General features: G+C 42.7%; 1 protein-coding gene across 5 annotated transcripts in view; it reads right to left on the reverse strand.

Annotated features, from left to right (window-relative positions):
- The window catches only part of TOX2 (TOX high mobility group box family member 2), a 159,490-nt gene that overhangs the window by 55,397 nt on the left and 76,824 nt on the right, over positions 1–27,269 (reverse strand). For all 5 annotated transcript variants that reach the window (XM_025263439.3, XM_025263435.3, XM_025263437.3 and 2 more), the window contains one exon: positions 287–532. In XM_025263439.3, coding sequence (XP_025119224.3) covers positions 287–532 — 246 coding nt within the window. The remainder of the gene's footprint in view (positions 1–286; positions 533–27,269) is intronic.

The raw sequence follows: 27,269 nt of genomic DNA on the forward strand, positions 1-27,269 counted from the left end.
TGGAGCTCTAACCACTGGGAAACCAGGGAATTCTCCTTCAATAAAGCCTTTACAAGGTGAGACTATACTATTAAAAATAAAAATAAAACACATAATATCAATATATTATAAACAGAGCTTCAGAAACAAGTAGCATGAGAACATAAACTTCCCTCCATGCCCACCCCCCATATTCTGTGGACCCGCATGCAAGTAACCGACAGAGCCCAGACCCTGCACCTGAGCAGAGGGTCCTCCCTTCCTTGCCGTAACCCGGCAGGAACCATGGCAGGTAACAGGGACTCACCGTGGGCAGCTGGCCTGATAGCAGGTGGCTGTCCTGGGCCAGCATGTTGGACACCATGATGGCTGGGAGGTCCATGGCCTGGTAGGAGTAAGCAGGGAGCAGTCCGTTGGGCGTGAGGCCGTGGCACAGCGAGTGGTAGCTGGCTTCGTGGTCCCCCAGGTGCAGGAGGGATGGCTCGGGGAGGTTGGGAGGTGTTATTGGGGGGATCTCATAGTCTTCGTTGCTCTCGTTCTGGCTGTTGAAGGTCTAAAATATCAAAAGGGCAGGTTGTTGCGGGTCAATGTCGTACAACTGCAGAACAGGCTTGACAGCACCAGTGATAGCCACAATGAACACCCCTTAGCAAAGCAGAGAGGGGATGGTCCCTCTGCAAGGCACACAGTCAAGATGATGCAGTCAGACTCCTGACCCATCCCCAGTGGGTGCTTCCTCCTACTGGACAGTCTGTATACAGAAACCTGCCCTCCTGGAAAGTGGGGCCACCACCTGTTCACCTGTTTTTCTGTTTTCCCACCAGATCTGGCCACTGTAGCCCACCATGAATCCATCTGTCTACATCCACCCATTTTATAGATGGAAGAACTCGGTCCTGGAGGAAAGTGGCTTGTGCAGGGTTAGTAGAAGAGCCAGGAGTGGAGCTGAAGTATCCTGGCTCCATGCCTGGTGGTCTTCCAGGGCAGCTGGATGACTTTCTCTTGGGTGTCCCCATCTGTGTCCTCTCTTGGTCTTCTCATCTCGGCAAATGGTACAAACATTCCCCCAGAAGCACAAGCTATTCCCCCAGGAGCCACACTGGACACTTTTCTCTCCAAACATTATTTGTTCATCTTCCCCACCTCATTGCACTGACCAGGAAGGTCCAGTACAATGCTAAATAGAAATGGTAAGAGTGGACACACTTGCTTTTTTCCCTTAAGTATCTCAATATTTTACCACTAAGCACCCAGGTAGTGCTAGTGGTAAAGAATCTGCCTGCCAATTCAGGCAGCATGATTCCTGAGTAGGGAAGGCATGGCAAGGAGGAGGAAGAGGGCATGGCAACCCACTCCAGTATTCTTGCCTGGAGAATCCCATGGACAAAGGAGCCTGGCAAGCTGTAGTCCCTGGGGTTGCAAAGAATTGGACATGACTGAAATGACCCAGCATGCAAAATGTTTGCCATAGATTCTTATAGGTATTCTATAACAGGTTAATTGTATTCCTTCTTTCAATTAGGCATCAATTTTTAATTTTATTGAATTCTTTTCTTCTGCATCTACTGAAAGGTTCAAATGAGCCTTTTCTCCTTTAATTCAGTTAAATATGGTAAATTGCTACACTTGGTTTTCCTAATGCAAAAGCAACCTTGTATTTCTGCATTGGACCCTACTTGGCTGTAATGCATTACTATTTTATCCATTATTAAGTTTTGATCGCTGATATTTTGTTTAGGATTTTTGCATCTAGTTGATGAGTGGGATGGGCCTATGATTTTCCTTTTCACACTGCTCTTATTAGGTTTCAGCACCAAGGTTATGTTAGCCTGGAAAATCATTCTTCCTTTCCTATGCTCTGAGAGTGATTAGACCTAGGAGAAGTTATATGTGAAATGCAAGATGGATCTGAGAAAACATGAAAGAGAAGTTTCAAGACATAGAGGAAAAAGTGAGGAAAAAATGGACATCTCTTTAATCAACAGACTGGAGGGGGAAGAGTGAGAATGAAGCAGAGGAATAACTGAAGAGATAATGACTGGGAATATTCCAGAACTGATGAAGGACACTTAAGGTACCAGTGAATATGATGGTGACCTGTGGTCACCTGTCTATGACAAAAGAGGCAAGAATATGTAATGGAGGGAAAACAGGCTCTTCAATAAATGCACAGCTCCACATAAAAAGATGAAATTAGAACACTAACACAATACATAGAATAAACTCAAAATGGACTAAAGATCAAAATGTAAGACTGGAAACTCTAAAACTCTTGGGGGAGAAACATAGGCAGAACAATATTTGATGTAAATTGCAGCAAGATCTTTTTTGATCCACCTCCTACAGTAATAAAAATAAAACAAAAATAAACAAATGGGATCTAATTAAACTTAAAAGTTTTTGCACAGCAAAGGAAAACAGAAAGAAAGCAAAAAGGCAACCCTCAGAATGGGAGAAAATATTTGCAAATGAAGCAACTGACAAGGAATTAATCTCCAAAATATACAAACAGCTCATGCAGCTCAATGTCAAAAAAACCCAGTCAGAAAATGGGCAGAGATCGAAACAGACATTTCTCCAAAGAAGACATGCAGATGGCCAGAAAGCACATGAAAAGATGCTCAACATCACTAATTATTAACATTAGTGAAACGCAAATCAAAACTACGCTGTGATTTCACCTCACATTGGTCAGAATGGCCATCATCAAAAAATCTATAAACAATAAATGCTAGAGAGGGTATAGAGAAAGGCAACCCTCTTACACTGTTGGTGGGAATATAAATTGATACAGCTACTATGGAGAACAGTATGGAGGGTCCTTAAAAATGTAAAAATAAAACTACCATATGACCCAGGAATCCCACTCCTGGCCATATACCCAATGAAAACCATAATTAAAAAAGATAAATGCAATCCTATGTTAAAGCTGAAACTCCAATACTTTGGCTGCCTGATGCAAAGAACTGACTCATTGGAAAAGACCCTGGTGCTGGGAAAGATAGAAGGCAAGAGGAGAAGGGGACAACAGAGGATGAGATGGGTGGATGGCATCACTGACTCAATAGACATGAGTTTGAGTAGGCTCTGGGAGTTGGTGATGGACAGGGAAGCCTAGCGTGCTGCAGTCCATGGGGTCACAAAGAGTCGGACATGACTGAGCAACTGAACTGAACCCTGTGTTCATAGCTGCACTATTTACAATAGCCAGGATATGAGCAAATGAAATGTTCATCACCAGATGAATGGATAAAGAAGATGTGGTACATATATACAATGGAATATTACTTAGCCATAAAAAAGAACAAAATAGTGCATTTGCAGCAACATGGATAGATGGAGAGATTGTCATATTGAGTGAAGTAAGTCAGACACAGAAAGACAAATATCATGATATCACTTATATGTGGAATATTATTTTTTAAAGGATACAAATGAATTTATTTGCAAAACAAAAGTAGAGTCACAGATGTAGAAAACAAATTTATGTTTATCAGGAGATGGAGTGGGGAGGGATAAATTGGGAGATTGGAACTGACATATGCACACTACTATATATAGAATAGATAACTAACAAGAACCTACTGAATAGCACAGGGAATTCTACTTAATACTCTGCAATGGTTTGTATGGGAAAAGAATCTAAAGAAAGATATACATATACATGTACATGTATATGTATAACTGATACACTTTGCCATATATATGAAACTAAGAGAACTTTGTAAATCAACTATACTCCAACAAAGTATAAAAAAATAGCTAGGGCAGTTCAAGCCCATTACAATATCTGGTTCGTGGTAAAATAATATTTGTTATTATTATTAACAATAATAAATATTTGTTGGATGAGGTCATTGAGGGATGGGATGGGTAGGATTTGAGTGGAGTTATGGCAGGAGACTAACTTGGAATTAGTCTTCTTCTTGGAATCAGAATTCCAAATTATTGGAATTCTGCCAAGAAAATGCACTAGTCATAGCAAATACCCTTTTTCAACAGCACAAGAGATGATATACATGTTCATTACCAAATGGTCAATATCAAAATCAAATTTATTACATTCTTTTTTTATATAAATTTATTTATTTTAATTGGAGGCTAATTACTTTACAATATGGTATTGGTTTTGCCATACATCAACATAAATCCACCACGGGTGTACACATGTTCCCCATCCAGAACCCCCCTTCCACCTCCCTCCCCGTAGCATCCCTCTGGGTCATCCCAGTGCACCAGCCCCAAGTATCCTGTATCCTGCATTGAACCTGGACTGGTGATTCGTTTCATATATGATATTATACATGTTTCAGTGCCATTCTTTTTAGTCGAAGATGGAGAAGCTGTATACAGTCAGCAAAAACAAGACCTGGAGCTGACTGGATTAGATCATCAGCTTCTCATAGCAAAATTCAGGCTTAAACTAAAGAAAATCAGGGAAAAATACTAGGCCAGCCAGGTATGACTTAAATCAAATCCCATATGAATTTGCAGTAGAGGTAACAAATAGATTCAAGGGACTAGATCTAGTTAACAGTGTGCCTGAAGAACTATGGACAGAGGTCCATAATATTGTACAGGAGGTGGTAAACAAAACCATCCCAAAGAAAAAGAAAAGCAGGAAGACAAAAGGGTTATCTGAGGAGGCATTACAAATAGTGGAAGAATGAAGAGAAGCAAAAAGCAAGGGAGAGAGGGAAAGATAAATCCAATTAAATGCAGAATTTCAAAGAATAGCTAGAAGAGACAAAAAGGCCTTCTTCAATGAACAGTGCTTAATAATAGAAAAAAACAACAAAAGGGGAAAGACTAGAGATTTCTCCAGGAAAATTGGAAACATCAAGGGAGGATTCTGCCAAAAGACGGGCACAATAAAGGATAAAACTGGTAGAGACACTGAAGAGATCAAGATGAGATGGAAAGAATACAAGGAAGAACTGTATAAAAAAGATCTTAATGAACCAGATTACTACAATGGTGTGGTTAGTCACCCAGAGCCAGACACTCTGGAGTGCAAAGTCAAATGGGCCTTAAGAAGCACTGCTGTTAATAAAGCTGGTGGATGCAATGGAATTCCAGTAGAACTATTCAGATCCCTAAAGGATGATGCCATCAAGGTTTTGCATTAATTATGTCAGCAAATCTGGAAGACTCAGCAGTGGCCACAGGACTAGAAAAGGTCAGCCCTCACCCCAATTCCCAAGAAGGGCAGTACCAAAGAATGTGCTAACCATTGGACAATTGCACTCATCTCCCATGCTAGTAAGGTCATGCTTAAAATCTTGCATGCTGGGCTATAGCATTATGCAAACCAAGAATTAGTTAGTCTTCTGGATGTCCAAGCTGGGTTTAGAAAAGGAAGAGGAACTAGAGATCAAATTGCTAACATTTGCTGGATTATAAAGAAAGCAAGGGAATTTCAGAAAAATATCTATCTCTGTTTCATCAACTACACTAAAGCCTTTGATTGTGTGGATCATGACAAAGTGTGGAAAGCTCTTAGAGAGATGGGAACACCAGACCATCTTACCTGTCTCCCAAGAAACCTGTATGCAGGTAAAGAAGCAATAGTGAGAACCCTGTATGGAACAATTGATTGGTTTAAGATCGAGAAAGGGTAGGACAGAGCTGTCTGCTGTCACTCTGTTTGTTTAACCTAGATGCTGAGAACATCATGAGAAATGCCGGGCTGGATGAGTTATAAGCTGGAATCAAGATAGGCAGGAGAAACATCAACAACATCAGATATGTAGATAATACTATTCTTATAGCAGAAAGCAAAGAAAAACTAAAGAGCGTCTTCATGAGGGAGAAGGAGGAGAGTGAAAGAGCTGGGTTAAGACTAAATATTAAAAAAACTAAGATCATGGCATCTGCCCCTGTCGAAGTGAAGTGAAGTCGCTCAGTCGTGTCCGACTCTTTGCGACCCCATGGGGTGTAGCCTATCAGGCTCCTCTGTCCATGGGATTTTCCAGGCTAGAGTGCTGGAGTGGATTGCCATTTCCTTCTCCAGGGGACCTTCCCGACCCAGGAATCAAACCCAGGTCTCCCGCATTGCAGGCAGACGCTTTACCGTCTGAGCCACCATGGCAAATAGAAGGGAAAAGGTGGAAACAATGACAGATTTCCTCTACTTGGGCTCCAAAATCACTGTGGGTGGTGACTGCAGCCATGAGATCAGAAGACGATTACTTCTTGGCAGGAAAGCGATGACAAACCTAGACAGTGTGTTGAAAAGCAGAGACATTACTCTGCCGACGAAGATCCATACAGTCAAGGCTATGGTCTTCCCTGTGGTCACATACGGTTATGAGAGCTGGACCATAAAGAAAGCAGAATGCCAAAGAATTGATGCCTTTGAACCGTTGTGCTGGAGAAGACTCCTGAAAATCCCTTGGATAGCAAGAAGATCAAACCAGTCAATCTTAAGGGAGATCAACCCTGAATATTCACTAGAAGGACTGATACTGAAGCTGAAGTGCCAGTGTTTTGGCCATCTGATGCGAACAGACAACTCATTGGAAAATCTCTGATGCTGGGAAAGATTGAGGGCAGAAGGAGAAGAGGGCATCTGAGGATGAGATGGCTGGATGGCATCACTGATGCAATGGACATGAAGTTAGACAAACTCCAGGAGATGGCGAGGGACAGGGAGGCATGGCCTGCTGCAGTCCATGGGGTCACAAAGAGTCAGACACGACTGGGCGACTGAACAACAACAGCAATGGTTGGAGTGGGGACCACACAGTCTCTAAAACCCCTGCTTGGTGTCAACACCTTTCTCCTTGGGTGCCTGTGGTTTGAACCTCACCACAACTTGTGGGGAAGAGCCCTAGACTGTTCTTTGAGGAGCGTGCATGCATGCTCAGTCATGTCTGATTCTCTGCAACCCCATGGATTGTAGCCTGCCAGGCTCCTTTGTCCATAGGATTTTTCAGGCAAGAGTACTACAGTGAGTTGCCATTTCCCTCTCGAGGGGATCTTCCCAACCCAGGGATTGAATCTGTCTCTCCTGTGCCTCCTGCATTGGCAGGCGGATTCTTTACCACTGAGCCACCTGAGAAGCCAGACTGTCCTTGATATTCACAGAAACATGCTCTGAGAAGATAGTGCCTTGCCACATTCATGCCCAGCCCTTAGACCCAGACCCCAAGCCACCTCTTGCTCATTGGCTCCCTCTGCAGGGATGTTGTGAGATTATTTCATATTTTAGGCAAATAGCAGTCCAGGAAGCAGTGACCCTGTTGGTGGGAAAGGGCACTGGCAGCCCTACGGAATAGGACTTAGTCTTCCCACACCAAGATCTGGCTCTTCCCTACCATCTGAAGTTGCTTCCAAGCACTGGGCCAAGCTCACATGTTTGGGGACCAACCTCTGCCTAGCTGCTCTATATGCATACATCCAAAGTTACATCTCTCTTCCTGCACGATCTGAGGTTGTCATCACCTCTCTCTGGGCTCAGTCCTCACTCTTGCACTAAGAGGGACAGGGGATGGGTTCATCTACCTCTCAAGTTCCATGGCTAATGATATACATTGGCTATTCAATCAAATCGATGAGATTTCAATCCAACTCGATGGGAGTCCCACAGCTGGTGCCCAGTAGTAACAGAAGGACAGGGGAGGGGACCCAGGGAAGATCCAGTTTCTCCTGGTCAAGCTTGACACATAAGTGGAAACCATGTCCTGGTAGGCATCAGTTCTTCTGAAAACAACTTCCTTGAGCATTTTTTCAATTAGGAAATATAAATAAATAACATTTATTGTACATTTAATATGCTAGTTATAAACATTTTACAAATAATTAATGTATTGAATTCTTACAACCTCTTTATGAAGGAGGTTCTGTTATTATATGCCCATTTTACAGATACAGAAACTAAGGTACAGAGAAGGGAATTTACTTGCCAAAGTCACACAGTTAGAAAAAGGTCTCACTCCCTCCACTGTCTGCAAAGGAAGGCAACGTTTTCTAGTCTGTGGCATGGATCCTGGGACTCTGGGTCCTAATAATCGTTAGAGGCTGTGCCAGTTCATGGCCAAAGTGAGGGCGTAAGTGCTAAAAAACAAATTTTGGTCCAGCCATGATAACCATAGCTATCGTTGTTATTGTTCACTCAGTCATGTCCAAACTCTTTGGGACCCCATGGACTGCAGCACAGCAGGCTTCCCTGTCCTTCACCATCTCCCAGAGTAGCTCAAACTCATGTCCATTGAGTCGGTGATGCCATCCAACCATCCTTTCCCACACTGGGTCAAGATTCCCCTCCGCAGCCTCACATGCGCTCTCCGTGCCTTCTTAACGCCTGCAACGATTTGTGACTCATTTCTTACTTTCAGTTTATGTCCCCTTCCTCCAGACCCCAGGCCAGGGGTTAGGCTGCTGTGTCACCAGTGCCTGGCACACGGTAGGTGCTCAGTTAGAATGTGATGAGTGAGCACATGTAAGAGGGTGATGCACCAGGCTTTGGGTTTAGACTTCATCTGGGTATTTCCATATCTGTCCCTCCCAACAGACCGGAAGTCCCTGAGACCGGAAGTGCCTGAGTCAGCCGCTATTCATTCTGTGGACAGCTGACTTCCTCTCTTCTCCCTGCACCCACAACAGAGCTGTCACAAGGCACGCGACAGTGAAAGCCAAATGACTGCTGGAGTCCACACCTTTCGTTTAAAAACCAAAACCTTAGTACACTGGAACCAGCCCAAAGGACCAGAAGCCTTTTGCAAAACTAAGCATATGTTGTATCAAAATATTGGAATCACACAATTATGACAATTCATTTAAAGAGGCAATTAGCACACTTAAAAATAACTACACTCGCCAACATGTACATGCCTCCTCTGAATGCAATTAAATCCTAAATGCATGACACCTGAATACCAGCCCAGCCTCCTATGGATTCATACTGTCTGTGAGTCGCTGGACCCGGCATTTCCACACTCACTCTCCATTTAACTCATGAGTTCTGCAAAGAAGTGACGGTTCTCTCCATTCTGTAGATGAAGATGACAAAGTTCAGAGAATGAAGGTGTCACAAGTAATTCTGGGTTGGGATTGAAGCCCAGGTCTTGTGACTCTGAATCCATCATTTTCCCACACTGGGTCAGAGACCTCTTCAAGACTCAAGTTCCTCACTTCCTCTAAGTAAGAGATGGGCCTCAGTGATGTCTAAGTTGCTCTTCAGCATCAGTGTCCTCATGAGAATACAGAAAGAGATGCCAAGTTGTAAAAGCTATAGAAGCTAAAAATATTAGCAAAACCTTACAAGGAAACTTCTGGGAAGAGCTGTCTCTTCCTATCTACCCATCCTCTCTCAAACCCACTCCAATCACATTTTCATCGCACCATCCACCAAAACTGTTTGTCAAGGTCTCGAGTAACCTCCATGTTACTAAGTCCAATGGTCAGATCTCACCGCCCTCTTGTCCCCCTTGACCTTCTCAGCAGCATTTGACATACTTGGCCACCTGCTTTCTCCTGGGAATAAATTTCTTCAGATATTTCTAGGACATCACAGATGTTGATCTTCCTAAATCACAAGCCATTTCTTCTCCATGCCCTTTGCTGGTTCCCATTCTTTCCCTCAACCTATTAATGATGTCACAGAGCTCAGATCCCAGACCTCTCCTCTAAACACACTCAGTCTTTGAGGATTTCATCCAGTCTCCTGGATTTAAATACCATCTATGTTCTGCTGACTCCCCAGCTTATGTGTCCAGCTCAGAACTCTCTTCTGAACCACAGATTCATGGACCCCACTGTTATTTGACATCTTTGTTTGCCTTTTAATGGACATCTCGAATTTAATGCATCTAGAAGAGAACCTGTCAATTCATGGTTTTCTCTTCCTTAGCTAATGGCAAGTCCAACCTTGCAATTGCTCAGGCCAAATGCCTTGGAGCTGTCCTTTGACTACTTTCTTTCTCTCATATCCAACACCAAACCTGTCAGGAAATGCTAACGGCCCCACCTTCAGAACAGAGACGAGTGGAACCACGACTGTCCCCACCACCATCCTCTCTATCCTGGAGGACCGCAGTGGCTTCCTACCTGGCTTGCCTGCCTCTGCTCTTGCTATGGTCTATGCTCATTCAGAGGCCAGAATTACATGTCAAAATGTAAGTTCATGTAATTCCTCTGCTCACCACCCTCCAGGAGTGCCCTTCTTACTCAATAACAGAGTCCTCAGCAATTCCATTCCTGGTTATAATCTAGAAAAAAACAAAAATACTAATTCAAAAAGATACATGCACCCCAGTGCTAATAATGACATTATTTACAATTGCCAAGGTATGGAAGCAACTTAAGGGTCCATCAACAGATGAATGGATAAAGAAGACGTAGCATATATACACGCACACACACACAAACACATGTGTATGTATACACACACAGACACACACAGACACACAGACACACACACTGGAAGGCTACTCAGCCATAAAAAGAATGAAATTTTACCATCTGCAGCAACATGGATGGAACTGGAGGGCATTATATTAAGTGTAATAAGCCAGACAGAAAAAGACATAGACTATATGATATCACTGACATGTGGAATCTAAAAAATACAACAAATTATAGCAAAACAAAAGTGAAAATAGAAAAAGAAAAAAGGGAGCAGACACAAAAATATAGGTAAGAAAGTAGCGGTTACCAGTGGGGAGAGGGAAGTGGGAAGGGGGAGTACAGAGTAGGAGGGGAAAAGGGTTATTATGGGATGATATGAAACCATGTGTGTTTCATATGAAACGTTTGAAAACTGTAAAGCACTGCAGAAGTTTTTTTATATTTATTTATGGCTGTGTTGGGTCTTAGTTGTGGCACAAGCTTTCTTGTAGCATGTGGGATCTCAGTTTCCCAATCCTCGATTGAACCTGTGTCCCCCATACTGGAAGGTGGATTCTTAACCACGAGGCCACCAGAAAAGTCCAGCACTGCAGAATTTAAAGAATCGTTCATTCAATAAAAAAGAACAAGGATCTTATAGTGGTTACATGGCCCAGCTCCCCCACTCCCACCTACATCCCTTTTACCTTCCTGACGTCACCTCTTATAGTGTTCCTTCTTTGCGCCAGTCTGGCCACACTAGGTATGGTTATGCCTCAGCACCTTTGCACTGACTGTTTCCTCTCTCTAGCAGATTCTCCTGTTAAATATTCACACAACTCATTCCTTCATCCCTAAGGTCTCTACTCAAACATCCACTTCTCAATGAGGTCTACCCTCACTGTTCAATTTAAAGTCACAAATCATCAGCCATGTTCTACAATTTCTTTGTTTCTATCACTTACTAAATAGCAACTCACTCCAGTATTCTTGCCTGGGAAATCTGATGGACAGAGGAGCCTGGCGGGCTGCAATCCCTGGGGTCACAAAGAGTTGGACAGACTGAGTAACTGAGCACGCACACATCACTTAATGCTTTCTAACATCCTACACATTTTATTGATTTATTATGTTTATTTTGTATTACCTTACTCCACTAGAATATCTTCATGGAGGAGGAGATTTTCACCTGTCTTGTCCACTGCTATATCCCCAGTTTCTTCGACAGTGCCTGGCATGTAATGAGTGCTCAAAAAGTCTTTGATAAATGAATGAATAAATGAACAAATGAACTGCTCAGCAAATGCCTGAAGAAAAGTGGTAAGAAAATGAATGGACTGGCAGACCATGAAGAGTCCCCCCTTCTAAGGAGAAGGCTTACTCTAGGCTCTGATCCAAGGTTAAGACACAAGTTGTTTGAATCAGTCCAACATTCCCCCCTTCTCAGAGCCGGTGGATGAGAATCTGGGTGGGAGTGGGGAGAAAGAGTCACTGCAGCAAACAGCAGGGCTAGGAAGTAGGGGTTTACCAACACATGACGTCTACCATGCAGAGGTGTGTTAGGAGGCTGCCAGAATCAGCTTGTTTCTCAGTTCCTCCCTTTGTGCTTTTCTTTCCAAATCAACTAAAGAACGAGTTAGTTGAATCAACTATACTCAGAGCAAAGCAATAGAGATGGGGTAGAAGAGGCATCCGGGAAACTGTCCGGTTTTTCACGCACCAATTCCAGGAAAGGAAGACCACTGCACTGATCCAAACAATCTTTGTGGCTTGCCCTTGGGTCAGAAGGCTAAGCATTCTCAGGGAATTCCTAGGAGGAAGAGTCTTAATTAAACATGGAAGCTGATGACTTCTTGAGGTAGGGGAACAAACAAGCAAAGGTGGGGGATGGGCCCTGGGCCTTGAGAAAGTGATGGAGAGGAAGGAGTCTAAGAACATCCAATGGACCAGAGCCTGTTGCAGTGATAAGCTTATGTTCCATGAAATTATCAGAATAGACTCATTTGCTTACTACAATAAAATAAAATGACAAGTGAATCAATTAGCCATAGGAACTAACATGGCTGTAATATAGGAAGTAAAAAAATAAATATGTGTGTGTGTACGTTCTAAGTTGCTTCAGTTGTGTCCAACTCTTTGCAGCTCCATGGACTGTAGCCTGCCAGGCTCCTCTGTCCATGGAATTTTCCAGGCGAGAATACTGGAGTGAGTTGCCATTTCTTACTCTAGGGGATCTGCCTGGCTCAGGGATCAAACCTGTGTTTCCTCTTTCTCCTGCTTTGGCAGGCAGATTCTTTACCACCGAGTCACCTGGGAAGCCTATATATATATATATATATATATTCTTTTAAATAACCCTTTCTGAAACAAATATTCAAAGTTCAAACCCAGAGAACGATAAAAAAAAAATCAAGAAAAGGATTCTAGAAAGAGTAATGAGCTGAAAAATTACAATGTATATTAATTCAAAATATCTGTTCATAAGGTGACTATAGTATTCAATATGTAATGTGACTATATTGGTTCCTAAAATAGAAAAGGTACAGGATAGAATTATAAAATTAATAATGATCACAAACTAAAAATCTAGAGGATTTCATTAGAACCTTTGCCTTCCCTTAAGATTACAAATATTCATTAGCAATTTATATTGCAAGGAAAATGTAAGTTTAAATACTTCAGTTGTAATTTTAAAAATTTTATTGAGGTGAAATTCACACAACAAAAAGATAATTCTTTTAAAATTAGCACTTGTGTGGCATTTAGTATATTCACTCACAACATTTTGCAATCACTGCCTCTATCAGGTTCCAAAATATTTTCATCATCTTCAAAAGAAAACCCCATACTTATTAAGTAGTTTCTCCCCTGGCCTCAACCCCTGGAAACCACCGAACTGTGTTGTCTCTGTGGATTCACCTATTCTGAATAGTTTAATATAAGTGGAACCATACAATATGCAATTTTACGTTCTTCTTTCATTTAGCATAATGTTTTTGAGCATAATGTACGTTATCCACAATGTAGCATATATCAGTAGTTCATTTCTTTTTGTGGCTGAATAGTATTCCGTTGTATGTATATACCCAATTTTGTTTATCCACTCATCCGCTGATGGACATCTGGGCTGTTTCCACCCTTTGGCTATTGTGAATGCTGCTGCTATGAACAAGTGTGTACATATATTTGCCGGAGCCCTTATTTTTAACTCTTTGGGGTATACAGCTAGCGGTGGAATTGCTGAGTCATGTGATAATTCTATGTTTAACTTATTGAGGAACTCAAACTTTTCCACTGTGGCTGCACATTTCACATTTCTACCAGCAATGTATGAGTGTTCCAATTACACCACACCCTTGCCACCAACACTTAAATTCTGTTTTTATTAGCGCCCTCCTAGTGAGTATGAAGTGGTTTCTTATAGTAGTTTTGATTTGTATTTGCCTGATGACTAGTGATGTTGAGAATCTGTCCATGTGTTTTTTGGCCATTTGCATATCTTCTTTGGGGAAACGTCTAGAACTTTTTGTTCATTTTTAAATTAGGTTGTCTTTTCATTGTAGTGTTGTAAGAGTTCTTTACATATTCTACATACTAGACCCTTATAAGAGATATGATTTGCATGGGGTGGAAAGTGGGAGGGAGGTTCAAGAGGGAGGGGACATACATTTAAGTATGGCTGATTCATGTTGATGTATCGTAGAAACCACCACAAAGTTGTACAGCAATTAGCCTCCATTTAAAAATAAAGAAATATTCTTAAAAGCTAAGCACAGAGTTTAAAAACAGATATATGATTTGCAAAATATTTTTCTCCCATTCTGTAGGCCTTTTTTTCATTTGATAATGCCCTTTGATACAAAGGCATTTTTTCATTTTCATGGAGTCCAATTCATTGTTTTTCTTTTGTTGCTCATGCTTTTGATGTCCTGTCTAAGAATTCATAGCCAAATCCAAGGTCATGAAGAGTTACCCTATGTATTCTTCTAAAAATTTTGTGGCTTTAGTCCTGAGACTTGGGTCATGGATCCCTTTTGAAATAACTTCTGTATACAGCATGAAGTACAGTCCAGTTTCATTATTTTGCCCATGGTTATCCAGTTGTTCTAAACTATTTGATGACAAGACTGTTCTTTCTCTGTTGACTGGCCTTGGCACCCTTGATGAAAATAATTGTAACTGACCACAGACGTAGAGGTTTATTTCTGGACTCTTATTTCTATTCCATTGGTCTATATGTCCAACCTTATGCTAGAACCACTGCAGATGATGACTTCAGCCATGAAATTAAAAGATGCTTTTTCCTTGGAAGAAAAGCTACGACAAACCTAGACAGGATATTAAAAAGCAGAGACATCACTTTGCCAACAAAGGTCCATCTAGGCAAAGCTGTGGTTTTTCCAGTGGTCATGTATGGATGTGAGAGTTGGACCATAAAGGAAGCTGAGCGCTGAAGAATTGATGCTTTCAAACTGTGGTGTTGGAGAAGACTCTTGAGAGTCCCTTGGAAAGCAAGGGGATTCAACCAGTCAAACCTAAAGGAAATCAGTCCTGAATATTCATTGGAAGGATTGATGCTGAAGCTGAGGCTCCAATACTTTGGCCCCCTGATGTGAAGAACTGACTCACTGGAAAAGACCCTGATGCTGGGAAAGACTGAAGGCAGGAGGAGAAGGGGATGAAAGAGGATGAGATGGTTCGATGGCATCACCGACTCGATGGACATGGGTTTGAGCAAGCTCCGGGAGTTGGTGTCGACAGGGAAGCTTGGTGTGCTGAAGTCCATGGGGTCACAAAGAGTCAGACACAACTGAGTGACTGAACTGAACTGAACTGAATACTATGAGCACGCTGTTCTGGCTGTGGTGCTCTTGTAGGAACCGGAAGTGTTATCCAACTTTGCTCTTCTCTTGTAAAACTGCTACGGCAATTCAGGATTCAATTCCATATGTATTTGAGGATCAGTTCTTCTATTTCTTCTAAAAAACTTGACAGGGATTGCATTGCACATGTAGGTTGCTTGGATAGTACTGCAATCTTACCAAAATTAAGACTTCCGATTCACAAACACAAGATGTCTTCCCCATTTATTAAGCTCTTCTTTAATTTCTTTCAGCAGTGTTCTGTAGTTTTCAGCATTCAAGTCTTTCACCACCTTGGTTAAATTTATTTCTAAGTATTTTATTATTTTGGATGCTGTGACATATGAAACTGTATTTTCTTAGTTTTTTTTTTTTAATTGTTCTTTGCTGGTATATGGAAACACAGCTGATTTTTGAATATTGATCTTACACCCTGAAACTTTGCTGAATTCATTTATTATCGATTTATTATAATTTTAAATAAAAGCAGAAATTTCACACCATTAGAGGAACAAAAACAAAAATAAAAACAAATGGAAAAGAAAACAGAGCCTGATCAATCTAACAAAAATGTGAAAAGAAAAAGAAAATAGAAATGAATTATGAAATATTATAACCTTCATAAAACGAGAGTATTAAGAGACTACTAGTAATCACAATATATACAAATGACTTTAAGTCCTTTATTAAAATATAAAAAATTAAAATTTTGATTAAAATAAATGAATCCAGCACATGACATTTATAACAGGCATGCCTAAGATAGGATTACATAGAAGGTTAAAACTAAGCAGATATATCAGGCACATAAAAAGCAGAAGTGGCAAAATTAATAACAAGTTAAGCACAATTTGGGGGCAAAAAGCATTAAAGAGACCAAGAGCAATACTTAAGTTGATAAATGACACAATCCACTAAGAAGAAATGACAGACATAAACTTTTATGTAGACGGATAAACCACAGGAATATAAAACGTTGACAAACTGTAAGAAGTACAAAGAGGATTTAACCAAACCCCAAACATAAAGAGACACTAGCGCATTTCTTCAAAACCTGACAAATCGATCAGCTAGAAATGAGTAAGGACAGAAGATGTGAATAACACAATTTCCTCTCTTGATTTGTCTCAATTTAAAGAACACACATTCTTTTCAAATGTGCGTGGAACACTTAAAAAACATGACCATGTACTAACTACTCAGATAACTACAAACTTTTCAAAAGGTAGAGATGACATGGGCCACATTCTATGATTTTTTTTTTTGCACTAATCTAGTTTTTAACAACAAAGAAAGAAGAGAGAGAAAGAGGGAGCAGAAGAACATGGAGGGAGACAGACCCTCTTAAATACTTGGACATTTTAAGAACAAATCTAGTAAATCTGGGGTCAAATAGGAAATCACAACTGAAATTACAATGAAAATACCACCTGACCAAATCTGTGAGAGGCAGACAATGAAAAATGTATAACTTCCTACATAAATGAATTTATTAGAAGACAAGAAAGACAAAATAGATGAATTCAGCACTCAAGAAGCTAGAAACAAAAACAAATAAACCAAAAGTCGTTAGAAGAAAGACTTAAAAAAGTACTACAGAAGACAAATTTTACATAAACATGAGGAGGAAATTTTTTTGAAAAGGTTAACAAAATAGTAAACTGACAAGAAAAAAAAAAAGGATGCCCCAAAAAGGAATGAAAAATACATAGAATCTTTGAAAGTTATTGTTGAGAATTCCTTTGTAACAGAGTATAAGGCTAATTTTCATAAATGTTTGTTATTTTCAGTTTAATTCTGTTGTGTAAATCTTCTAAATAACTATTAGCTTTCTTTTTTTCTGTTTGATCTATTGGTTTCTAAGACAGGTAGGTCAAAAAATTTCCACCATGATTGAGATTTTATCAATTTCTTGCTGTATGTCCATTTTTGGCTTCATATATTTCAGAGCATTGTTATGTATTTGCAAATTAACAATTATTGTATCTTGGAGAAGTATACCTTTTATTATTTAATTGGTTTATCCAATTAATACTTACTAGAAGGTTGTCTTGGAGAAGGCAATGGCACCCCACTCCAGTACTCTTGCCTGGAAAATCCCATGGACGGTGGAGCCTGGTAGGCTGCAGTCCATGGGGTAGCTAAGAGTCGTACGACTGAGCGACTTCACTTTGACTTTTCACTTTTATGCATTGGAGGAGGAAATTGCAACCCACTCCAGTGTTCTTGCCTGGAGAATTCCAGGGACGGGGGAGTCTGGTGGGCTGCCGTCTATGGGGTCGCACAGAGTCCGACATGACTGAAGCGACTTAGCAGCAGCAGAAGGTTGTCTGGCTGACATTTGGATTACCGGTTTCCATCGCCCACCCCAATACTGTGGAAGGCAGAAGATTCACTGAGGAGGAATCTATAGGAGTTGAGGGTGATTTGGCTTTTCTCTCATCCTGAACCCCCACTTTTAAGCCAAGTGAGAAAGACCTCTGTCACCTGTCAGGACTTGGAGTGCAACACAAAAGGGGTGGTGGCACCTCATTCCCTGGTGAAGTCTGGTGAGAAAGAGCTTTCAGGAGGACTCAAATTGTGTCTCCAGAGTCGAGAGGCTCTGTGACTAGGAGGTTCTAGAAGATGAGAGGAGAGCTGGAGCCGCCAGAAGAGACTGCAAGGAGAGTCAGAGAGCGATCTGCATGTCCATGGTGTGGCAAGTTCGGGATGTATGAGTTGCTGGGGGCAGATGAAAGCTAAGGACAGCGGTTGGCTGAAGGTCTCTAAAGAGGTTCACCCAGGACAGCAGCCTGATAGCGCAGGAGGAGTGTCTTAGCAGCAGGAGGTAGTCAACAGGTATGCCACCTGCAGAGCGGATCCCCAGCTCAGTGCGCCCCAAGGGAAAAAGGCCACGTGTGAGGGTCTGGTACAGCAGCAGCACAAAGGCAAGGATATCAACACGACTAGTGAGCATGGTGTTCTGATCCTATTCCTTAATCCTGCCATCCCCTGTCCTGACTCTGGAGCCTCCAGCAGCATCACAGGAAATGGGAGTGGGTGCAGAGGCAACAGACCACCCCCTGCCCACGGCAGTTTCCAAGACCATGAGCCGGGAAGGAAAGGACAAGTGTGGACCTCTGCTTTCTTTTACCCTGTGGAGTCCAGTCTGCTGAAAAACCCAGACTGACAGCAACACCTTATGCTGAGACAGGACTTTGGAGCTCCAAATGCTTTCATGTATTTGAAATGCTTTTTCCACAAAAGTTTGAAGAGTCTTGAAATGTACAATCAGTGGGTACTATTTTTTTTTTTTAATCTACAGAAGCAGTGCTGGCTTCGGACTTACACTGAGCTGGGGGAATTCCAGTCCTGCCACTTACTTGCTGAAGGACCTTTGGCAATTCATCGCAAATACCTACTCCTGGGTGTCTTTATCTATTAACGAACCCCACCTCGCTGCAGAGAGAATTATACAAGGAAACAAGATGAAAACACAGGGCCAGAGGTCAACACAATCCCCTCCCCCATGCGCAAGGAAGCCAAACAAACAAACAAATCGAAAACTCAGGGTGTAAGCAATACAAGGGTTAAATATCTTTTCTGTTTTGGAAACTGAGGTTCAACATGGAAAAATGACTCATCCAAAGTCACACAGGCAATATTTATGGTAACAAAGACAAGAAGCCCAGACTGACTGGGGCCAACACATGCTCTACCATTATTCACGCCTGTCCCAACAGATACATCAGTCCTGATTAGCTCAGAACTGTCCTGCTTTATGCCTCCTGTCCTGGGGTAATTTTTAATAGTGCCCTCTTTCACCTTAAAATCGTCCTGGTTTGCACAGTAAATTATATGGCCATCTACCATCTTAACAAATCAAACCCACACCCTGTAAGAACATCTCAGATAGAGGACTGTCATTCAATTCAGTGTTTCCTGACTCTGTATTCAAAATAAGGAAAACAGCATCTTTCCCCAACCTAACGCCCCGTCAACTGGATCAGGGCACCCAGCGCCATAACTTACTATGTGTACAGTGATTTTATGAATTCAATAGGGAATGAAATGCAATTTTGTCAGGCTTGTCTGTGTCCATAATGACTGAGTCAAATTAATCATCTTGGATAATACCCCTGTGTCTCCCGTCCCAGAGATGTTTAATAGAATTTTTCTGATTCATGTCTTGCAGTCCATCAGATCTGGAGTATTGCCACCCTTCTGAAAATCAGTACAATAATGCCTTCTTGTTGGGCTATCATTTTCCAGGGCTAAAAATGCTTCTCAAAAATAAATAAATAAAAGCCGATGCCATATATAAGCGAAACAGGAGTGAAAAAGCCATATTGTTAAAATTATATGTGGATTCTGGTGGCAGCAGGGAGGGGGGGAGGATATAATAGCTTTTTAAGCCTTTATTTACAGGCAGAACCTCCGAGCCATGGCAATGGGGATGGAGGAGACCATAGAAAACTCTCCCACTGGTGGTCCTGACCCTGAAATACTTAGGTTGGAGCAGACAGAGGTGTCATAATGAGACAATGACAACCAGTCCCACTTGACATGAGTTTTGTTTATTAAAACTGTATCTGGGAACAAACATGATAATCCCTGCAGGTTTTTTGCTCAGGAAATTATCTGAGTCACTTTAAGGTTCAGGCAGCTTTCCAGACTGATCCACTTGTGGGGGATGCTTCTGGAAAAATGAGCAATTAGTGGAAGGGTTTCCTTCTTCTTTAGGAGAAAGCAATTCCAGGAGAACTGAAGTAGCAAGGCCGGGAATAACTTAGGGGTCACAGCTTTTGAGTGACAGGGTGTGGCCTGGGCACCATCATTATCCCATTTTACAGATAAGCAGGCTCCCTTTTCTAATAACTGGCAGAGGTTTATTTTAATAACATACTTTTTTTTTTACAATCACATACCCACCTGCCTCTTTGACACTTTCCCTTGGATGTTGTAAAGGCGAGGTCTGCAAAATTTTTTCTATGAAGGTGGAGATAATAAACCTTTTTGGCTTTGTGGGTCATATAGCGTCTGTCACAACTATTTTACCTCTGCTTCTGGAGCGTGAAAGTAGTCAAGACAGCATTGAAACTAATGAACATAGCTGTGTTCCAATAAAGCTTTATTCACAAATGACAAGTGGTTGGCCAGATACGGCCCATGGGCCATGGTTTGCTGACCCTTGTCCTAGAGGTGGTTTTTCTTCTCCTTAGAACTTTTACCATCTAACACACAAAACTCTTGACTTTTTAAAGATACTTATTGCCTGTTCCAGAAATCTGTACGTGGGTCAAGAAGCAATAGTTAGAACTGGACATAGAACAATGGACTGGGAAATGGAAATGGGAAAGGAATATGACAGGGCTACATAAAAGGCTGCTTATTCAACTTATATGCAGAGTGTATCGTGAAATGCCAGGCTGGATGAATTACAAGCTGGTATCAAGATTGCCAGGAGAAATATCAACAACCTCAGACATGCAGATGATACCACTCTAATGGCAGAAAGTGAAGAGGAACTCAAGAGTCTCTTGATGCAGGTGAAAGAGAAGAATGAAAAAGCTAGCTTGAAACTCAACATTCATAAAACGAAGATCATGGCATCTGGTCCCAAGACTTCATGGCAAATAGAAGGGGAATAAGTGGAAGCAGTGACAGATTTTATTTTCTTGGGCTCCAAAATCACTGTGGATGGTGACTAAAGCCATGTAATTAAAAGCCTCTTGCTCCTTGGAAGGAAAGCTATGACAAACCTAGACAGTGTATTAAAAAGCAGAGACATCACTTTGCCGACAAAGGTCCATTCAGTCAAAGCCATAGTTTTTCCAATAGTCATGTACAGATGTAAGAGTGGGACCATAAAAAACGCTGAGTGCCGAATAATTGACACTTTTGAATTGTGGTGCTGGAGAAGACTGTTGAGAGTCCCTTGGACTGAAAGGAGATCAATCCTAAAGAAAACTGACTCTGAACATTTATTGAAAGGACTGTTGCTAAAGCTGAAGTTCTAATACTTTGGCTACGTGATGCAAAGAGTCAATTCATTGAAAAAGACCCTGATGCCTGGAAAGACTGAAGGCAAGAAAGAGAAGAGGGTGGCAGAGGATGAAATGATTAGATAGCATTACCAACTCAATAGACATGAATTTGAGCAAATTCCGGGAAACAGTGAGGAACAGTGTGGCCTGGTGTGCTGCAGTCCATGAGGTTGCAAAGAGTTGGACATGACTTAGCAATTGAACAACAATAATTGCCTGTTCCCTTCTCTAGCATATAAATTCCACTGTTTGGTCACTGATTATCCCAAGGGCCAAGAACAGTGCCTTGCATATAGTAGGGCCTCAATAAATATTTGTTGAATGAAATAACGAATGAATGAGAATAGGGGTTTTGGACTGTTGTGTTTGCAGCTGTGTCTCCAGCTCCTAGGACACTGTGTGGCACACAGTAGGTACTCAGTAAACATTTTTTAATGTGTGAATACATAAATGAATTTACTAGCAGCCTACTGATGGTACAGAGGGCTGGCTCAGCACCATCTTCCCTGTTCTAAGAAGTTAGAGCAAAGATCTGAGGTGGCCTTCTCCTTAGAGACGCTGCTTAGCACAAAGTAATTCTAACTTGACCCATGGACATCTCTTGGTTCCCTGTCCCCATCTTAGAAATCATCTTCCTGTGAAAGTGTCTGAATTCCAGCTCTGCCCTTCATAGTCTGTGTAACTTTAGGAAACTCACTGGCACTGCTGCTTCTGGAGCTCAGTTATACCAACTGTGAAAAGAGGGAGTTGGACCAATGGATTTTCAAACCCAAATTCAATCCATGTATGTGTCACTGATTCACAGGTACACAGGCAGACATGAAGCGGTGCTGATTTTAAAAGCATTTTAAAATGATGAGCAGGCTCTCCTGTCGTTTCTGTGTTAAAAGAGCTTCTGGGAAAAAATTATGTCTATTTGCAGCTTTTTTTCTTTTCCATTTCTACCTTTTGAAAACTACATAAGTAGCATCACCTAAAAATGTGCCACGCCAGCTGTCTAGGGCTGAAGACGCTGAAGTCCTCAGAGACTGGTCTCCGTGAGTGCTCTGAGGGCCTGTGATACTAGGATAAGCAGGGAAGACCCCCAGTTTGCGTTGCTCCAGGAACACTGCCCTGCTCAGACCCTTCCGAGGCTTACCTGCCTTCAGAGCAGGGATACAGTACCTGTCTGGCATCCAAGGACTCCTGTCCCAGACCCTGCAGCATCACGTGACACCAGGCACGGTGAGCCCCCTGAAGACCCCAGACACTGCAAGCTCTGGTATCATCACGCCCCTGGGTGTGCTGGGTCCTCTGCTCAGGTCATTGTCCTCCCAGGTGACACCTGCTCATTCTCAGAACAACCACAACACCCTTTTGCCTTCCCAGGTGGTGGGACCAAGGACAGAGCCCAGCACCCTAAGCCTGTTCTGTACAGAATGGAGCAAGGACTCCTTCTACAGCCTGGACCCCATATTCCCTCTAATGTGCCCCAAAAGTCCCATCAGGAGACTGCAACCCAGAGCTCATCCAGACCCCTAAGGTTTACTGTGAGCCAGCTCTGTGAGCCAGCTTATGCTGTTCCATTTCTCTGAAGCTTTGTTCAAATAATAATAACAGCAAAACATCTATATAGTTCTTACCATTTACTCAGCACATCCCTGCCCTATGACTTTTCATACATGAATTTATCTTCACAACAACTCTAGGAGGTAGGGCCTACAATTATAATCCATTTCACAGAGGAAGAAAGGGAGGCACTGAGATTTGAAACTGGCTGAAAGTCACAAAGCTGCAAAGGGTTAGGACCAGGATTCCAACTTGAAAGTCTGGCTCAGGGGGTCTGAATCCTTTCAACAACCACTGATGAGCTTGGGAGCAAATCTCCCTTCAGTTGAGCCTTCAGATAAGACCACAGCCCTGATCAACACATCAACTGAAGTCTCATGAGAGATCTTGAGCCAGAGGCATTCAGCTAAGCCACACCTGGATTTCTGACCGACAAGAACTGTAAGATAATGAATACATGTTGTCTTTATATTTAAAAGTCTAGCTCTTAATCTCTGTGGGATTCTGCCTCTTTATAAATAGGAGGGATAGGCTCCCTCAGGAATGATGCTGAAGGCCTGTGTTGATTCTGTCTCCATGGGCAGCTCCCGGCTGCCTCCTCCCTTATTCTCTGATCTCTCCTCTCCAGCACTCCTCAGGTGGGCATACGGCTGTGCTCCACGCAGCTGGTAAGCGCCTTGAATGTGGACCCTCCTTAATGTTTGAGGCAGACAGCGTACCCCAGGCTATGCCTCTGAATCTGTACTAAGCACAAAAACCACCTGGGAACCTTGATAAAATGCAGGTTTTGACTTAGGAGGTTAGGGTGGGACCTGAGATGCCACATTTCCAACAAGCTCCAGGGGATGCTCCTGGCCCATGGGTCACACTGTGGATAGCAAGGCCTTAGGTATTAAAAGCATAGACTCTGACCCAGACAGACCATGGTTCAAATGCCAGTTCTGTCACATCCCAGCTTGGAATCCTTAACTTCTGAGAGGTGGGAAGACTTACCCAAGACCACGAAATAACATGGAGCCACGAACAGAACCTTTGCTCTGACTTCCAGTCCAGAGTCTCAAAACTGCAGCTAAACACCCACTCTCCTGATTCCTGGGCCAGACATGGCTATTTGGGTGTGTGCATGTATATGCCCTATATATGTCAACACATGTGGATGGGTGTATAGGCAGACATGTATACATGTTTAAAAAATGTGTCTGTGCATGTGCCAAAAGTTAGCATGTGTGCCAGGGCATTAGTGAGAGTTGTTCATTCACTCACTATGTCACCAGATATTAACTGAGCTCCTACTATGTGCTAGGTCCCCACGTCCGTGAAACCAAGTCTATGAGGGAGGCAACCATCTACAAATAAAAATGTCACTTGTGTGTGTGTCTACATGTGTGTGTACTGCACACAACAGTGCCAACAGCTGGGTGCCTTTATCGTCTCCATCTCAATGAGGACACTGAGGCACTGAGAGGTTGAGTAACTCGCCCCGAGTCACAGAATGATGCTTAGTGCTTGCAAGGTTGTGTATCAGCAAGCAGGACAGGGTGAATGTGAAGTGCATATATGCTTGTACTTGTGCATGAATGCCTGCAGGTGTGTGTGTGGGTGTGTGTGTTGGTGTGGGTGTGTCTGTTGGTGGGTTGGTATGTAGGTGGGGTGTGTGGCTGGTATGTGCATGTGCCCAGAGGCACTTTTCCACAGATATCTCTAAATATTCCATAAACAAGATTTTCTGACACCACAACATAGCATCACAAGGACACACGAGCACACAAACATTTTTTTAAGACGTTCGTGTTTTCAGAGTTCCTAAAATTCTGTCCATGGAGAAATGGGAGTGAAAGTCGGGGCCAGCAGAGCACGGCAGATCCAGGGAAGCCCAGACCCCTTTTTCCCCTGGGGTAGCCCTGGAGCAATTTCACAGCTCATCATCCATTATGAGGCTAAAAGAATTCGGCCCCTCCCAGGAAGTTAAATAAATTGCTCAGGCTGTAATGGGCCAGTCCCTCCACACTCCCAGTGGGAAAAGGCACTACCTTGGTGAGATGATTGACACAAGATACAAATGACCAAATCTGGCTAGGTTCCCTTCTCCATCATACCACATCTCTAAAAATAGAGACATCTATACAAATACCCTGATAATTCTTTTTCCTTTTTGTTGAAACATAGGATATAAATAGGAAGTGCAGAAGTCCTATGTGGACAACTCAATGACAAATCTTCACAAAATAAAAATACTTGTGTAACTAGCACCCAAAAAAGGACAGACGACTTACCAGCACCTCCAAAGCTCCTCAAGGCCCCTCACTACCCGCCCTGGCCCCCACCACCAGGGTAACCACAATTCAGATCTCTATCACCATAGATTAACTCTGCCTGTTTCTGTGCTTTATGTAAATGGAATCATATGGAACACTCTGTTTGGGTGTTTGGCTCCTTCGATTCACCCTGTTGCTTGAGATTTATGCACTTGGTTATAAATTGCTCCTTGTCGATGCTGTGTAGTATTTCACTGTGTAAGAATATTTTGCAATAATCTATCCAGTCTGCTGTTCATAGGCATTTGGACTGTTTCTAGTTTTGTGCTTTTATGAAAAGTGCTGCTATGAACATTCTTATACATGTCTTTGGGTGATCAGACGAATGCATTTCTGTTGAGTGAACACTCAGGAGTTGAATTACTAGGTCATTGAGCTCTATACTGAGAAATGGTTTTCCAAAGTGGTTGTACCAATTTATGCAGCAATGTATGAGGACACTAGGGCTTCCCTGGTAGTTTATTATTATTATTTTTTCCCCCTGGTAGTTTAGCTGGTAAAGAATCTGCCTGCAATGCAGGAGACCCTGGGTTGATTCCAGGGGTGGGGAGATCCCCTGGAGAAGGGATAGGCTACCCACTCCAGTATTCATGGGCTTCCCTGGTGGCTCAGATGGTAAAGAATCTGCCTGCAATGCAGGAGTCCTGGGTTCGATCCCTGGGTTGGGAAAATCCCTTGGAGAAGGGCATGGCAACCCACTTCCGGTATTCTTGCCTGGAGAATCCTGTTGACAGGTGAGCCTGGTGGGCTATCCATGGGGTCCAGAGTCAGACACAACTGAGCGACTAACACACACATGAGGGCACCAGTGCCTCCACATCCTTGCCCAACTTGGTTTCTTCTATTTTTTCCACTTTCTACATTCTGGGGGGAATACTTAATAAAATACCTTCTTCTCCTATTGCTGTCTGGGTTGTTTGCTAAGGCTGACAGCAAGTGTAAAACTCAGTGCTCCATGTTCACATATCACACAGACACAATCTCCAGCCACAACCCACCACTCTAGAGGGCCATCCCAGCACAGGAAATAGCCCAAAGGAGCACAGAGTGACTTGAAAGGCCTTGAGCTGCTACAGGAAACTTCAAGGTTTTCTTGAGGGGACTTTGATCAGGTCAGGCCACCTCACAATGCTAACAAGGCTTTCACAGACGCTCCTTCTCCATCTCCCTCTCCAAAGAAAACACTCATTCCTACGGCCTATCTCCCCATCCTTCACCGGCCAGGCACAACCTCCCCTCCAGGCTGTGCACCCCAGCCCCCCAGGCTTCTGAGAGCCACCACCTTGCTCCATGTCCCTGGGCAGTTGATCAGACTCTGACACCAAGCAAACAGGTGCATCTACAAGGCCCTGGTGCTGGCCTGGCTTGAGGGTATCTGGGCTGGATTTCTGTTTACCTGGATTCTGTTTACCTGAAATATAAGCCTCATATAATTCATGCCACCCTGGCCCTATGTAAAAAAAAAAATTTTTTTCACCAAAAACTGGAGCCTACCTCCAAACAATTACCTAGCTCCTTCACTATTTCACTTCTCAACATGGCACATTCTAACAACAACAAAAACGAAAGCTTTATCAAGTTCCTATCATATTCATCACTGGCCAAGCAGGTTATCCTAGACCCATTTAATCGGTTTTCTTAACTAACGTACACCCACTTAACCAGTCTAACTCAACTGAACCACTTAACTAAGCTACACCTGCTAGTTTTTTTTATCCTGCAGGGTAGGTAAGGCTGCTTGCTGCTGCTAAGTCACTCAGTCGTGTCCAACTCTTTGCAACTCTTTAGGCTGTAGAGAAGCCCACCAGGCTTCTCTGTCCGTGGGATTCTCCAGGCAAGAATACTCAAGTGAGTTGCTTTTCCTCCTCCAGAGGATCTTCCTGTCCCAGGGACTGAATCCTCATCTCCTGTGTTTCCTGTACTGCAGGCGGATTCTTTACCTGCTGAGTCATCAGGGAAGTAAGGCTGGTAATAATACCCCCACTTTACAGAAACAGAAAGTTAAGACAAGAGAGGTTAGGTAATTTGGTCAAGGTCACACAGGGAGAACGAAACAGAGGTAGGAGTCCCAGACCTGCCTCTTACTCTCACCTGACTCCCTGACTCCCTGGCACTCCACACTTTCCCAGGGGCTGCAGGATGCGGGATGCCAGGTCTGGCAGGGGCAACCATGTCACACCCAGGCCTTTGTTTCCCATCAGAGTCTCAGG

Source organism: Bubalus bubalis, chromosome 14 (assembly GCF_019923935.1).
Source record: "Bubalus bubalis isolate 160015118507 breed Murrah chromosome 14, NDDB_SH_1, whole genome shotgun sequence".
NCBI lineage: Eukaryota > Metazoa > Chordata > Mammalia > Artiodactyla > Bovidae > Bubalus > Bubalus bubalis.